The 14,925-nt window shown below is 37.2% G+C and overlaps 1 protein-coding gene, 1 long non-coding RNA gene and 1 pseudogene across 3 annotated transcripts in view; all 3 read left to right on the top strand.

Annotated features, from left to right (window-relative positions):
- LOC143236716 (allatostatin-A receptor pseudogene) overlaps window positions 1–14,268 on the top strand; it is a 47,118-nt pseudogene extending 32,850 nt beyond the window's left edge. The window contains exon 2 of the transcript XR_013019723.1: window positions 11,614–14,268. The product of XR_013019723.1 is annotated as an allatostatin-A receptor pseudogene, transcript variant X1 (transcript). The remainder of the gene's footprint in view (window positions 1–11,613) is intronic.
- Window positions 7,104–8,015, top strand: LOC143238180 (uncharacterized). Its single transcript, XR_013020446.1, has 2 exons — window positions 7,104–7,439; window positions 7,892–8,015. It is a non-coding gene; the product is annotated as an uncharacterized LOC143238180 (long non-coding RNA).
- LOC143238179 (uncharacterized) lies at window positions 8,010–9,414 on the top strand. The gene has a single exon (XM_076478173.1). The coding sequence runs from the start codon at window positions 8,197–8,199 to the stop codon at window positions 8,827–8,829; it is 633 nt and encodes a 210-aa protein (XP_076334288.1). The 5' UTR covers window positions 8,010–8,196; the 3' UTR covers window positions 8,830–9,414.
- Window positions 14,269–14,925: the final 657 nt, after the last annotated feature.

Below are 14,925 nucleotides of genomic sequence, written 5' to 3'. Positions count from 1 at the left end.
GTTTGTAAGGTCCAGCAAAGTTCTGTGAATTATTTTGTTAATTTTTAGTCCTTGTTCATAAAAATGGAAAGATTTTTTAACATTGCTAAGAAGTGTGGGAGTGAAGAAAAGGATAGCGAATCATAGACCAGTGGCAAAGTTGTGAAGACACGTAAATATGACGATAGTTATCTAGATTTTGGTTTTACTTCAGTAGATGTCAATTACGAAGAGTGTCTACAGTGTGTTGTATGTCTAAATGTTTTGACTCCAGAGTGCATGCTTCCATGTAAACAAAAATGATACTTATAGACCAATCATCCTAACATGGGTAGTAAATCCCGTGATTACTTTATTAGAAAGTTAAAAGAACTGAAAGAACAAACAGAAACATTTGTGAAACAAGCATTAATACCAAGCAATGCTTTGCCAACATCCTACAAGGTGGCATATAGAGTCGTGAAATGTAAAAAGCCTCACACCATCGCAGAAGAACTGATTTTACTAGGTGAAGTGGGATATGGTGAACGTTATAGTTGGTGAATCTGCAGGAAGACTGCTTCCAAAGGTGCCTTTATCCAGCAATACTATCAGTCGTAGAATCCAACATAAGGCCGAAGACCTCAACGATCAGCTAACTGAAAAAATTAAAGGGAAGGAATTCTGGCTACAGCTAGATGAGGCAACTAATAGTATCACGAATGCTCATTTGATTTGCTACACACATTTCGTGGATGGTGACAAAATTGTGGAAGACCTTCTCTTTTGTAAAAGTATTACTGCAGGAATTAAAGCTCAAGACTTGTTTGAGATCCCAGACACTTTTATGTGTGAAAACAACTTAGTCTGGAGTAAGTGCGTTGGCGTCTGTACCGATGATGGTCACTGTATATCCAGCTGTTATGAAGGATTGCAGACACTCATACGAAGCAAAGCTCTTGATGCACTGTAGACCCACTGCATAATCCACAAGGAAGTCCATGCGTCAAAGTACCTCAGTTCTTCACTGAACCTAGTCATGAAAAGTGTGTGCAAAATGGTGAACTTTATAAAAGAACTCGGCCACAAAAGGAGAGATTTAAAAAAAATGTGTGAGGATATGGGATCTGAGCACACGTCTTTTTTGTACTATTGTAGCTCGCGATGGCTCTCCCGTAGGAATGTATTGTCCCATGTGTTCGAATTACGACAGGAACTACACTCTTATCTCAAAGAAGAAGAATACAAATGTGCTAAAAACATCTTGGATACTGATTTTTGTCAAAATTAACATATCTGTGTGATCTCTTCGAAAAATTGAATGTGTTGAATCTCTCTCTGAGGGAAAGCAACATGCACATTCTGAAACTGGCAGAAAATGTTTCAGCCTTCAGAAAAAGTTACTACTATGGAAAAGAAAAATGAAAAAAGATGGTGGCAAAGAATGTTTCCTCCGTAGCAGCAATTTGTTACATCCAATGAAGTTGATTTAACCCATGAACTAAAATCTGTTTTTGAGGAGAACCTAACGCAGCTCAGTGACTGGTTTGAAAATTACTTTCCAAAAAATATGGGGTCGTTTGCATGTATCCAAGACCAATTCAAAGCTAAGGCCCCATTTGAATTTTCCTCTGCAGAAGAAGAAAATATTATTGAGCTGTCGTGTGATAAGACCTTAAAAACAAAATTTGGCAGCATGGAACTAACTGAACTAAAGCTCAGCGAATCATAATTCTATTTGTGACGTCATATCTCTGCGAAGCTGGGTATTCGGCGATAAAAAGCAAGTACCACGCGAAAATCAATGTGGATCAGGAAATGAGGATAGTGGTGTCCAATCTGATTCCAAGGTTTGAGAAGTTGTGCAGTGACCAACAGGAGCACACATCCATTAGTAATTGTGGTTATTTAAAAATGAAATAAAAATATTGTTTTTACTTTCAATTTACGTGACTTCTTTGAAACGGCTACTAATTTATTAAGACATAAATAGTTATTAAGTTATTTGGACCTAACTACTTAATAAACAGAACTGTTATGTTTTTATTTTTGCTTAGGGGGGCAGTGGAAAATTCACTGAGACACTAAGAGCGCCGTAAACCGAGAAAGTTTGGGATACGCTGTACTAAAATAATGGTGTGTTGCTGCAGATGCGAAAGGTGACGCTACAAATTTCGTGATTAGTCCCTCTACATTTTATCTAAATATTATCTATTTAGGAGCAGATGCCCGCTGCTTTCGAATGTAAAATGAAACTGCTGAACGATTTAAAGCCATAGATGAAACATCTCCAGGAAACCGGAAACTTAATATAGTAAAACGTTTTAGAAAGGTAGGAACTGTGAAACCGCAACATTATTGAGTCCGGAATAATGAGGAAAGGTAGACCTTTCTTCTTCAGGGACAAACTGGTATTTTTTGTACATTTTTATCAAGACTTCTTGAATGTACGTGTTTTCCTAACATCGTGAACCCAGAACAATGTCCTCAGTTGAAGAGTGTGACGACAAAATTACTTTGCAATAAAATTTTGGTGTTATAATATATATATATATATATATAAGTAGCCACAAGTTCCTCCGTACAGTTTTGATAGAATATATATTATGGTGGTAAATCTACATATAGTGTTGGAAACCAGTGTCCACATAGTATATACGGGTTCTATGAAGAATGTTTCATGGATGGTCTAAGATCGGTTTCGTCGTTCATTGCATTATCGGTCAGTAATGTGGTTATCTAACAAAACACGACCGAAGGATGAAGTAACAATTACACCAAGTTATTTTGAATATCATTATTATAAAACTTCTTTATATTTTACTTGATGTAAAATCATTATTCTCACCAGAATGTTTTGAATTTTTACACTTTAATGGCTTTTACTTTATCAATTTTAGAGACAAATAGGTTTGCTTTGGTAGGCATTAAGCAATCAGTTAATGATGTATGAAATATTTATGCAAAACAGCCAAATCAAAGACATAAATACACCTGTAATAATTTATTAACACATTTTCCTTACCTGTATTTAGGATTGATAAAAATATTATGACTTAAAACCTGTACGAGCCAATTCGGACAGTGTTTTGGTGAAGTCAAACACTACTAGCCTTGCATCATTTTATTAGTGGATAATATGACTTGCTAGTATTTCAGTAATATTCCTCCTATTTTTATATCGCTAAATTAAGCTATACGTTACAGATCTGTTAATTAAACGGTTATTATTCGATACCAAAATATGAAGAAGTACAGTTCAACATAACCTCAAGAATATTTTAATCTGAACCGCCCACCGTAACACAAAAGTGAAATGTTTTAGTGCGAGAGAATGCATTAAAGCAAATTAAACTTTTTTAACCATACAGCGTCTCTCGTGTAAAAAGCCACATCAGGTCAGAGACCACAAGATTCAGGCATAACTGTAACTAATTTAGAATTGATAATCAGAGAAAGTGCAAACATTCAACAGTATCCGTTGGCCACTACTCTACGCCAAGTAACTGGTCACTTTTACAAAGTAGCCATTGATAAAAGTGGTGTATCGTGGAGTCCATCTTTGGACCTTCTGATCCTCAGCCTAGCATGTTAACCGTGTACAGTATTTTTACTTAAATCTCTCTTTACTCTCTTTATACTAGACGTTTCTAGTTAGAACAGTATAATAAAATCTTCACCAGTCCTCGAGCACTGCACACCACTACTAACGAAACAATTCTAGAAACGGGAATTTAAGTAACAAAGCCTCGACTGCTGTTTCCCACAAAATTGTCACACCTGGTGGCTTGAACGTTTAATATATAAAGACAGTTTTTACACAGTCGTTAATAGAACTTACTTCCATTGTACTAAGTATCAACCTGTCATTGTTTTTCGTGTTATTTTTTCCTGCTTCTTAATATATCTTCCTCTTTGCTGTTTATTATGGGATTAATATTCCTTAATGCTGGTCATATCTAACTTGAATATTGTACTGCTTATCAATTAGATAATTCTATTTGAGAAAACGCATTAATGTTCTAAGTCCTACCTACTTTGGAAAAGTAAGACTGAAAATGTTTACTATTTAATTCCTTCTGTCAGGTTTTACACATAGTTCCATTAACAACATTATCAATATTATACTGAAAAGGAATAAAAACAGACTGAAATGAAAAAAAAGGTTTATTATAAAAACACACGGACACAGCTCTAAAGTTGATTGGAAAGAAATGTGAAGCTACTGTATATTATGCGATGAAGAAAGTTTCCAAGATAAAATTCTCTAAAACAACTTAAAACATGTATTCCAAAACACAGTTTATTAGATTAGAAAAAAATTGAGAAACTGTTTTGTGGACATAAACTGTTCCGAATGACATATCTTAAAAAGAGTTCGTCCAAATAAATATCTCTTAAATTTTATTTTAGGAAAAGGCTTCGTGGATATAAATTATTAAACCAGCTATTTCACGCAGATGTAATTTAGGAACTGCTCCAAAACAGTCTCTTAGACGAGTTATACAGAGGAAATGTTCATGACAAATAAATTTCTAGAAAATGTCTCTTACACGAGTTATACCGTGGAGAGATCCGTGACAAAGAACTTACTTCTAGAAAGAATGTCTTATACGAGTTATATCGGGGAATTGTCCATGATAAAGAACTTACTCCTAAAAAGAGTCTCTTACACGAGTCTTTTCGTGATTTTATTTTTGTTTCCTATAATAACAACATTACAAAGAACTTACTCCTAGAAAGTTACTCCTAGAAAGAGTTCATGACAAATAAATTACTACTAGAAAAAGTCTCTTACACTAGTTATACCGTGGAGAGATCCATGACAAAGAACTTACTTCTAGAAAGAATCTCTTATACGAGTTATATCGGGGAGAGATTCATGACAAAGAACTTACTTCTAGAAAGAATCTCTTATACGAGTTATATCGGGGAGATGTCCATGACAAAGAACTTACTTCTAGAAAGAATCTCTTGTACGAGTTATATCGGGGCGATGTTCATGACAAATAAATTACTCCTAGAAAAAGTCTCTTACACGAGTTATACCGTGGAGAGATCCATGACAAAGAACTTACTTCTAGAAAGAATCTCTTATACGAGTTATATCGGGGCGATGCCCATGACAAAGAACTTACTCCTAAAAAGAGTCTCTTACACGAGTTATACCGGAGAAATGTTAATTACAAAAAACATACTCATAGAAAGAGTCTCTTATACGAATTATACCGATATACCGGGGAAATGTTCATTACGAAGAACTTACTCCTAGAAAGAGTCTCTTATACGAGTTATACCGATATACCGGAGAAATGTTCATGACAAATAAATTACTTCTAAAGAGAGTCTCTCACACGAGTTATACCGTGGAGAGGTCCATGACAAAGAACTTACTCCTAGAAAAGAGTCTCTTACACGAGTTATACCGGAGAAATGTTTATTACAAAGAACTTACTCCTAGAAAGAGTCTCTTACACGAGTTATATAGGGGGGATGTCCATGGCAAAGAACTTACTCCTAGAAAAAGTCTCTTACACAAGTTATACCGGAGAAATGTCCATGGCAAAGAAGTTACTCCTAGAAAAAGTCTCTACACGAGTTATACCGGAGAAATGTCCATGACAAAGAACTTACTTCCTGAAAGAGTCTCTTACACGAGTTATTTCCATAACAAGGAAATGAATATGTCACAAATGAAAATCTTTGATTTTTGGAGGAGTTATACTGCGATTATTAATTCTACTATTCGTTAATAAAAGGGTTGCCCAAGAGTAGGCGTTGGGTGGTGTTGGCTGTTTTCCCTTTAGTCTATTACTTCTAAATTAGGGTCAGATAATACAGCGTAGCCTTCCTTGATATTCAGAAAAGAAAACATTCATGAAATAAGATATGTTCTCACCCCATTTTTCCATGTTATCTCCTAATCAGAATTATTGATGCATTTCTACTATTTTATTCCACACATTCCTTATGTCTTGCACTGTTTTTCTGTAATTTATCTTTCTTCGATGACAATGTTTCATTATTATACGGCTGCTTAACTCTTTTTAGATGCTTACATTCCTGTCTTTAACTGTATTTTTTCTTTCCTATTTGACATCCTCCATCTTGACTGTCCGTTTACAGTTGGACATATCTTTAGAATCCGTCCAGGATATTCTACTGTTTTTCCGCATCGTTTAATACCAGTTTTAGATGTTTTTCTGTGAATGGAAGTTCGATATAATCGCTTCTTGTTTGTATTTTTGGTGTGAACGTACATCTCCGTATCTGTTCCCAGCAGGTTTCCATCTTCCCTATGAGGTGAGAATGGCGTGCTCGCCTTCTCATAAAGGTTTTTTTTCTGGAAAACCGGAAATGAAACCCGGGTCCATTTGCGGTTGAAACTATTTCTCGTGGTGTTTTCGAGTACAAGACTTGATTGTCGGCGACCACATAAGAGCTCCCTGTTAGCGACAGATAAGATCATTGATCTGTCGGCTTGTCAAATAACAGAATTTAACTCTTCTCCCGCTGTTGTTTCTGATTGGTCAATCAAGAATGTTAAAGATGGATTTTGTTCACGCCCAAGCATTGTGAATACATGTATCAATTAATAACACATTTTTCTTACTATAAGGTCATTTATTTAATTTTATACATCGAAATATAACATATCCAGGAGAAAGCCTGAGCAAAGCCTATTTTAACCGTAACAAATTTTGCAGTTTGTAGTTATAAATACTCAGATACGAATAAATACAATTTACCGACAGAAATTTCTATCACATTTGAACTTATGAAAAAAATATATATACATATATAAAGTTAGCTGTCAGCATATTAGAGTAGTGAAAATTCGTGATAAATTGCTTGTAGTTTGAAAGCAAACTGTACTTCGTGAAATAAAGCATTTTAGTTACACATATATAATTGTGACAAAGTAAATTTACCAAATCTTCGAGGGAATAAAATAAAAAAATAAGAATATTTGTATTCAAGTACGTGTGTTTTCTTATGACAAATCGGGTTATCTGCTGAGCCCAGCGAGGGAAACTGAACTCCTAATTTTATCGTTGTAAATCCTTAGACTTACCTTTGTCTTACAGAAGAAATTCTTAAAAAGATAAGAGTAAGAGGTAATCTTATTGGAAACTACAATATAATATTGATTATTTTGCGTTATAATCTGGACATAATAGAACTATAGAGGTTTTGCGTGTGACGTCACTCTTGACCTAGTTACTGCTGACCGCCATGATGGGTGGCACGCTCGGCGTGTTTATATTCCAACATAAGGGTGATTCATATTTAAAAGTGCGCGATGGTACACTCGTGTTGTGCATTTAACTGTTCAAATCGACATGGACAGGTGGAAAATGTGTCATACTACAGATTTCCTAAAGATCCCGACCGAAGAAGACGATGGATTGCAGCTGTCAATAGGAAAAACTGGACACCCACAGAGCACACCAGACTTTGTAGTAAACATTTTGTGTCAGGTATGTATAATTCATCTATAGCCAGGCTGAATAAGTTGAAACTTACATGCATGATACATGTATAGCAGAACACACTGCAGCACCAGTCAAAGAAATGTTTTTGCACACTTTTCTTTTACTTTTAAATAACTCAATAGTAAATTTACTGAAGGAACAATATCATTCATGATGAATAGGTTATATAGCCATTTGTACATTGAGACAAAATGTTAATATCTCTTAAAGAACCAATTTAAGTGACTCATCAGAAAACCACAACTGGCACAAGTTAAAAAGTGTGCAAATAATTACTTTGTTGGCTGCACATTCAGTTGTTAAACAATGTTCAGCATATTGAGTTATATATATATATATTCAGTTAAAAGTGTACAGTGTATCTGTTATATATATAAACATTATCTGATGATGCCTGTAGATCTATATCTTAACTCAATTATTGTGCTCTGTTTCAGGGACGAACAGTGATGATCCCCTATCACCTGACTATGTACCTTCCATATTTCATTTTACACGTTCTCCCCTGAAGAGAAGGAAAGCTGCTGAATTGTGTAAATGTGAAAACAGGAAAGAAGTGACCAAAAGGGGAAAAGAACAACAAAAGAGACATGAAGCTGCTGCTGGGCTGCTTGACCTTGCTTTCATAGAATCTGCTGGCACTGCTGCCACTGATAGCAGCTGTACTGATTCTGCTGATGAACTTGAAGCTACATGTGATAATTGTGACTTGTGTACATCACAATATACAACTGAGACATGTATGCAGACAGAAATATCATTCACAGACTTAGTTAGACTTGAATCTGAATGCCAACAGTTGCGGAATGAAGTCCTCCACTATAAAACTATAGCAAAAGCGAACTGTTTCGAAGATGCTACTTTTGCAAATGACGACGAGAAGGTCAAATACTGTACAGGTCTGCCGTCATATGCAGTGATGATGATCATATTCAACCAAATTTACAGATATTTCCGAGATACACAGTCAGTCTCTAAATTTCAACAATTCATATTGACACTCATGAGACTGCGATTGGATGTGCCACTGCAGCTCTTAGGATACATATTTGGATTGCACACCTCAACAGTATCACGCATATTTCAGGAGGTCATAAGTGTCGTGAATATTCGACTGGTACCAACATTTGTTTTCTGGCCTAAGAGAGAAGAACTAAGAATGACGTTGCTCGTGTGTTTTCGTGAGAAGTTTTCAAAGTGTGCCTGCATCATTGATTGTTTCGAAATATTCATACAGCGGCCGTCAGACCTCCAGGCACGAGCAGACACCTATTCAAGTTACAAGTCCCATAATACTGCCAAATACCTCATAGGTATTGCTCCGCAAGGAGTTATAATTTTTATCTCAACAGTCAGTACACATGTAGTACAATAATATTGAATCATTTATTAAAATGGGGGAGACTCCGGCAACAGTCTGACTCTGAGCAACGTTGTCTTGGCTGGATATTACTGGCGTAAATACACGTGGCGGGAGCATATACGGGTCTGCTACACCCAGTTACTTCACTTTTTCCTCATACCTGGCCTTATCAGCACCTGTCAGGTGTGCTACAAGTGATGAAAAGCCAGCGACAGCCATTTACATGTGAATAGTACTGAATACAGCAGTTGTTAACTCGTTCAGTCATGCGGGACACTTGCCACCCAATATGGCGGTATGTTTACAAACCTTGTTGTGGTCACGTGACACTAATAAGTTCACGCAAAATCTCTATAGGATAAAATTTAAGATGTGGAAGAAGGCAAACTAGGGTCCTGATGATTTAGTATTATCTTTCTACCAGGATGGCTGGTTCCTGTAATACGGTACCTTAGTGGAGTATATGTGTGTGTTTCTTCTGTCAAAGCCACATTGGGCTATCTGCTGAGTCCACAAAGGGGAATTAAACTCCTGGTTTCAGCATTGTAAATCCGTAGATTTAACGCTGTACTAGCTGAGGACATGAATAACTGGAAACCATATGGAAAGTTCACATATTGATCCTAGGTTTAATAAGGAATAATATTTAATTTTTGAAACACGATATTTATTTCTTTGTCTGAGCGACGCTTTGTGAACAAAAAAAGAGCTAGTGATAGCAGTGGAACAGATCTCCCAAATGTCGTTACTCCAAACTAATGTCTTACTTTCATTTTAGATTTAGCCCCGTTTTATTTTTCATTGTTATGCCCTCAATTAAGAAACCTGGTGGTAGGTTTGCCACGAATTAGGCTAAACTTCCATGTCAAAAATCATTTCCATAATTCAGGTATAACCATCCCTAGTATTAAACTGTGGTTTAAAACGAAGGCAAACAGTTAGCAGTACCCGCCGCCTAAAAAGGCTAGTCTTAACTGATATTAACGTCAATTTTATAACGCACCTAGCAACACGTCTCGAACATGAATTCCTTAGATGTCCAGGTAAAACCGTTTACCAATAAGCCATGCTCGCGCTGGTTGATTTTCGGTTTTTTGTTGTACGGGAATAAAGATTGATATTAAAATTCGAATTCAAAGTTATCAGCCCCTAGCGGGAAACCGGTAAGGTTTTGGAATTGCAAAACAAAAATCAAACGTTCTATTATCTGTTATGGACGCAGCAGATAACCCAATCTGATTTTCCTCTAAAGCAAACAACAAGCAAAGTTATTTTATATACTCAGTTTTTAACACGAATTATTTTGAAGTTTAAATAATACTTACACTTGTTTACTGTTTAAATTCTCATGTACTTGTTTGTTTTTCTTAATTTAGCGCAAAGCTACACGAGGACTATCTGCGCTAGCCGTCCCTAATTTAGAAGCGTAAGACTAGAGGAAAGGCAGCTAGTCATCATCACCCACCGCCAACTCTTGGGCTACACTTTTACCAACGAATAGTGAGATTGACCGTCACATTATAACGCCCACACGGCTGAAAGGGTGAGCACATTAGTGTGACGGGGATCCGAACTCGAGACCCTCAGATTACGTGTCGAACGCCCTAAACACAATTTCGTCAACCAATATTTTTTTATTTACAAAATGTTGTTGTTTGTAATGAAGCACAAAGCTACATAAAGGGCTATCTGTGCTCTACCTCTTACGGATATTCAAAACCCGGTTTCTAGCAGTACAAGTCCGCACACTTACCTCTGAAGGACATTTAGAAATAAATTGCAAATCATGGCTTCATGCTTAGCGCGCTCGATCGCAGTCTGTGGGTAGCGAAAACGAAACAAGTCGCTGAACAACTTTTATTTGTTTGTTTGTTTTTGAATTTCGCACAAAGCTACTCGAGGGCTATCTGTGCTAGCCGTCCCTAATTTAGCAGTGTGAGACTAGAGGGAAGGCAGCTAGTCATCACCACCCACCGCCAACTCTTGGGCTACTCTCTTACCAACGAATAGTGGGATTGACCGTAACATCATAACGCCCCCACGGCTGAAAGGGCGAGCATGTTTGGCGCGACGGGGATGTGAACCCGCGACCCTCAGATTACGAGTCGCACGCCTTAACACGCTTGGCCATGCCAGGCCCCGCTGAACAACTTATCCCCTTCAGTCGTGCAAGTATGATTATGCGACGAACAATTCAACTTTTAGTTGGTGAAAGAAAAGGCAGAGACTTAACGATGGGTGATGTTAATAGCTGCTCTGCTTCTAGTCTGTTATTTCCAAATTAAAAACAACTAATACAAACAGCCTACTAGTAGACATGCGCAAATACCGAAGACAACAACAAACCAAACTCACCGACCAAACCTATTAATATTCGATACCTAAAGAAAAACTTTTTTTTTTATTGTAGTGCCCTTTTAGTTACGTCATGCTAAACAGCAAACAAATTTAAAGTTTAGGTTGGTAATCAGTCGAAGAAGTCTCACCACAAGGTAAGTGACATCGGACAAAATTACAAACACGCGACATTTCGTGATTTTATTTTTGTTTCCTATAATCACAACACTTTGAGTAGTTCGTCTTCATTTCTAGAGACTTTGGTTATTTTTTTTATTCTTAGCGTGCTAGTTACAGGGTAACTTCCTTTAATTCGAATTGTGTTATTTGTTCACGTATTTCTCAGTAGATTCTTTATTGAAAGCAAATGAAACCACGGTCATTTGCTTCTAGATCTGACACTTTTTAAGAGTGTTCCAAGTGATTATTGACACTTTTTTGTTTGTATGCATTTTATAGGCTTGAGACGTTATTCAACTGAAGTGGAACCTAGATAAGTCACTGCGCATGCGCTGTAGATCTGCTATCACTTGATTATATCTTGAAATGACAATGGATTACATCTAGCTCAGAACGACTGGTATGGGTATCGACACTTTTACTAATGAAGCAGAGAAAAACGTTTCGACCTTCCTAAGTCACCGTTAGGTTAACAAACAGTGGGTTTCTCGTCATCAAGAATGGATTACATGGATATACAAGTAGAAACTCTTCAGCCAACGGAAGACATAGATTTTACAACGGAAACAGTCATCATCTCTGATCTATGTAACATCACCACTGTTAATTTTACTGGCTGTAACGTTACCGGTGTAGAGTTTTCCAGTATTCCAAGTTCTCAGCTAGAACGAATTGTTAGCATTGTGGTTCCCATCCTTTTCGGAATCTTAGTCATCGTTGGATTGATTGGCAACCTGCTGGTGGTAGTGGTGGTCATTTTCAACCCTCCAATGCGATCAACCACCAACCTATTGATCATCAACTTGGCCGTAGCTGACCTTCTCTTTATCGTCTTTTGTGTGCCATTCACAGCCTGGGACTATGCGCTTCCATACTGGCCTTTCGGAGACATCTGGTGTCGCATAGTCCAGTATCTGGTGATTGTGTGTGCTTACGCTAGTATCTATACCCTCGTCCTCATGTCTATGGACCGCTTCATGGCCGTCGTACACCCAGTCAGCTCAATCTCCATCCGCACGGAAAATAACGCCTGCATTGCCATCACAGTGATGTGGTCATTGATCCTCCTCGCCTGCTTGCCCGCCCTTCCGGCCCATGGCGAGGTGTCTTACGATGTGGGGTTACATAAGTACTCCATGTGCGTGTTTCTCCAAGAAGGTTACAGCTATCCTGCTTACCAGGTGTCCTTCTTCCTCTCTTCCTACGTGGTTCCGCTCGTGCTCATCTTCTGCCTGTACCTGGTAATGCTGAACAGACTGTGGTTCCACGTGGCTCCAGGGGGCAGGTCTAGCGCCAGAAGCCGCAAGTCCAAGAAGAGAGTCACCAGGATGGTAGTGATAGTGGTGGTCATCTTTGCTGTGTGCTGGTGCCCCATCCAGATCGTTTTGCTTCTCAAGAGCTTGGACAAGTACGAACTGAAGTTACGACCCAGTCGGGTTATCTTTCAAGTGGCTTCACACATTCTAGCTTATATGAACTCCTGTGTTAACCCCATCTTGTACGCCTTCCTGTCCGAAAACTTTCGAAAAGCTTTCCAAAAAGTGGTTACGTTCGTCCCCACCAAGCAGCAGTCAAAGTCGAAGAGCAGTAGACAGGCTTACGAACTTGCCGAAAAGGAGACGGCAGGAACAAGAAACACCTTCGCCACCAAGATAAATAACGACATTGTTTAAGAAACGTTCCATGCTGTTCACAAAGCGTTGAATGTTTGTCGTGTTAGTACCCGTCAAAGCTTCTATTCCATCTCATCACCCAGAGTGATTGCTACAAATTAAAACTATTTCTTCGTGATTCAATATGTAACCCTTACTTCAATGTTTCATTTCTTTTACGAATGATTAAAAGTTCGACACTGACTGAAATGTGCCAATTACCTTAACTCGTAAGTGGATAATAATACGTTCTCCACAGGTTGGTGTCAGAACAAAACTTAGAACATTGTTGATTGAAAACAAATTTAGTGTACTAAAAACGAATGGTATATTTTATTCGTTTTATTTCAGTGTGTACAACGATACTATACAACGTTTAACAATGATAAATACAGTGAAAATAAACTATAAGTCATGCCAACAAATAAAACACCCGAAAGTTTGATGTATAAAATACGCTTAAAGATAAAGATTACAAAAAAGAACTGGTTGCACAAGGGACTCTTCTGTTCAGACGGTTTCGGTTAACTAAAAATCGTACGTGGAAAAGTAAAGTTATGCACAAGGAAATATCTGAACGGCTTTTCCTTGAATGAAACAAGTGTAATTACGAAAACTACAAGAAAAACTAGAAATGAAAAGATGGCGAATCTGTTATCTTACGTTATCTTAATATGTGTGTGTGTGTGTGTGTATGTATATATTGTTAGTGTTAAAGGTGGTAGTGTTCTTTACAGGCATATCTTTAGGATTTCACTGTTGAATAAAACTGTTAAATATTGTGTTTTCTACATTGCACAGACATGTTCGGTCTGGCTTGGTTTCCTCGTGAAAATGGGGCTCTACGACGGAAACCAATTCACCTGCCGACAGATCTGGGAATCTGGGAATAACTATCTTGTTAGTATGGGGATTTACTGAAGTGAAACTACAAGAATCACCATCTTGGTAGTATGAGGATTTACTGAAGTGAAACTACAAGAATCACCATCTTGGTAGTATGGGGATTTACTGAAGTGAAACTACAAGAATCACCATCTTGGTAGTATGAGGATTTACTGAAGTGAAACTACAAGAATCACTATTTTGTTAGTATGGGGATTTACTGAAGTGAAACTACGAGAATAACCATCTTGGTAGTATGGGGATTTACTAAAGTGAAACTACAAGAATCACTATTTTGTTAGTATGGGGATTTACTGAAGTGAAACTACAAGAATTACTATTTTGTTAGTATGTGGATTTACTGAAGTGAAACTACAAGAATCACCATCTTGGTAGCATGGGGTGAAACTTGGGGATTTACTTAAGTGAAACTACGAGAATAACCATCTTGGTAGTATGGGGATATACTGAAGTGAAACTACAAGAATCACTATTTTGTTAGTATGGGGATTTACTGACGTGAAACTACGAGAATAACCATCTTGGTAGTATGGGGATTTACTAAAGTGAAACTACAAGAATCACTATTTTGTTAGTATGGGGATTTACCGACGTGAAACTACGAGAATAACCATCTTGTTAGTATGGGGATATACTGAGGTGATACTGAGAGAAATCTAATTTTGTAACGATAGTAGTAAAACCCTTGAAGTATTGAACTATACGTATATTCATGTAGATGTTTTCTGTACCTTGTTATTTGCATGCGTTGTGGGTTTTTGTAAGGAGTTTGTTTAAATAAAAGTTCACTGTGTAATTTCATGCGTTTCGTTACTCCTTTCATATCCAATTATATTATTTTTACTAATTACTCTCAAAGTGATTCACTATTATATCAACCGATAATTATTGACCAGTAAAAGACACCATCTTATCTTTTTGATTTAATAGATTTTGGTGGCCAGTTTAACAAATCTTCACGGTTGTTATTTCTTGAATACAATGAAATTACTTTGTTGGCATAACTTTTGTAAGTTTGAAACTGATTAGATCT

The sequence above is a fragment of the Tachypleus tridentatus genome, chromosome 13 (genome assembly GCF_004210375.1).
Source record: "Tachypleus tridentatus isolate NWPU-2018 chromosome 13, ASM421037v1, whole genome shotgun sequence".
NCBI lineage: Eukaryota > Metazoa > Arthropoda > Merostomata > Xiphosura > Limulidae > Tachypleus > Tachypleus tridentatus.
The sequence above is the reverse complement of the archived record's forward strand: the minus strand, read 5'-3'. Positions and strand labels throughout refer to the sequence as shown.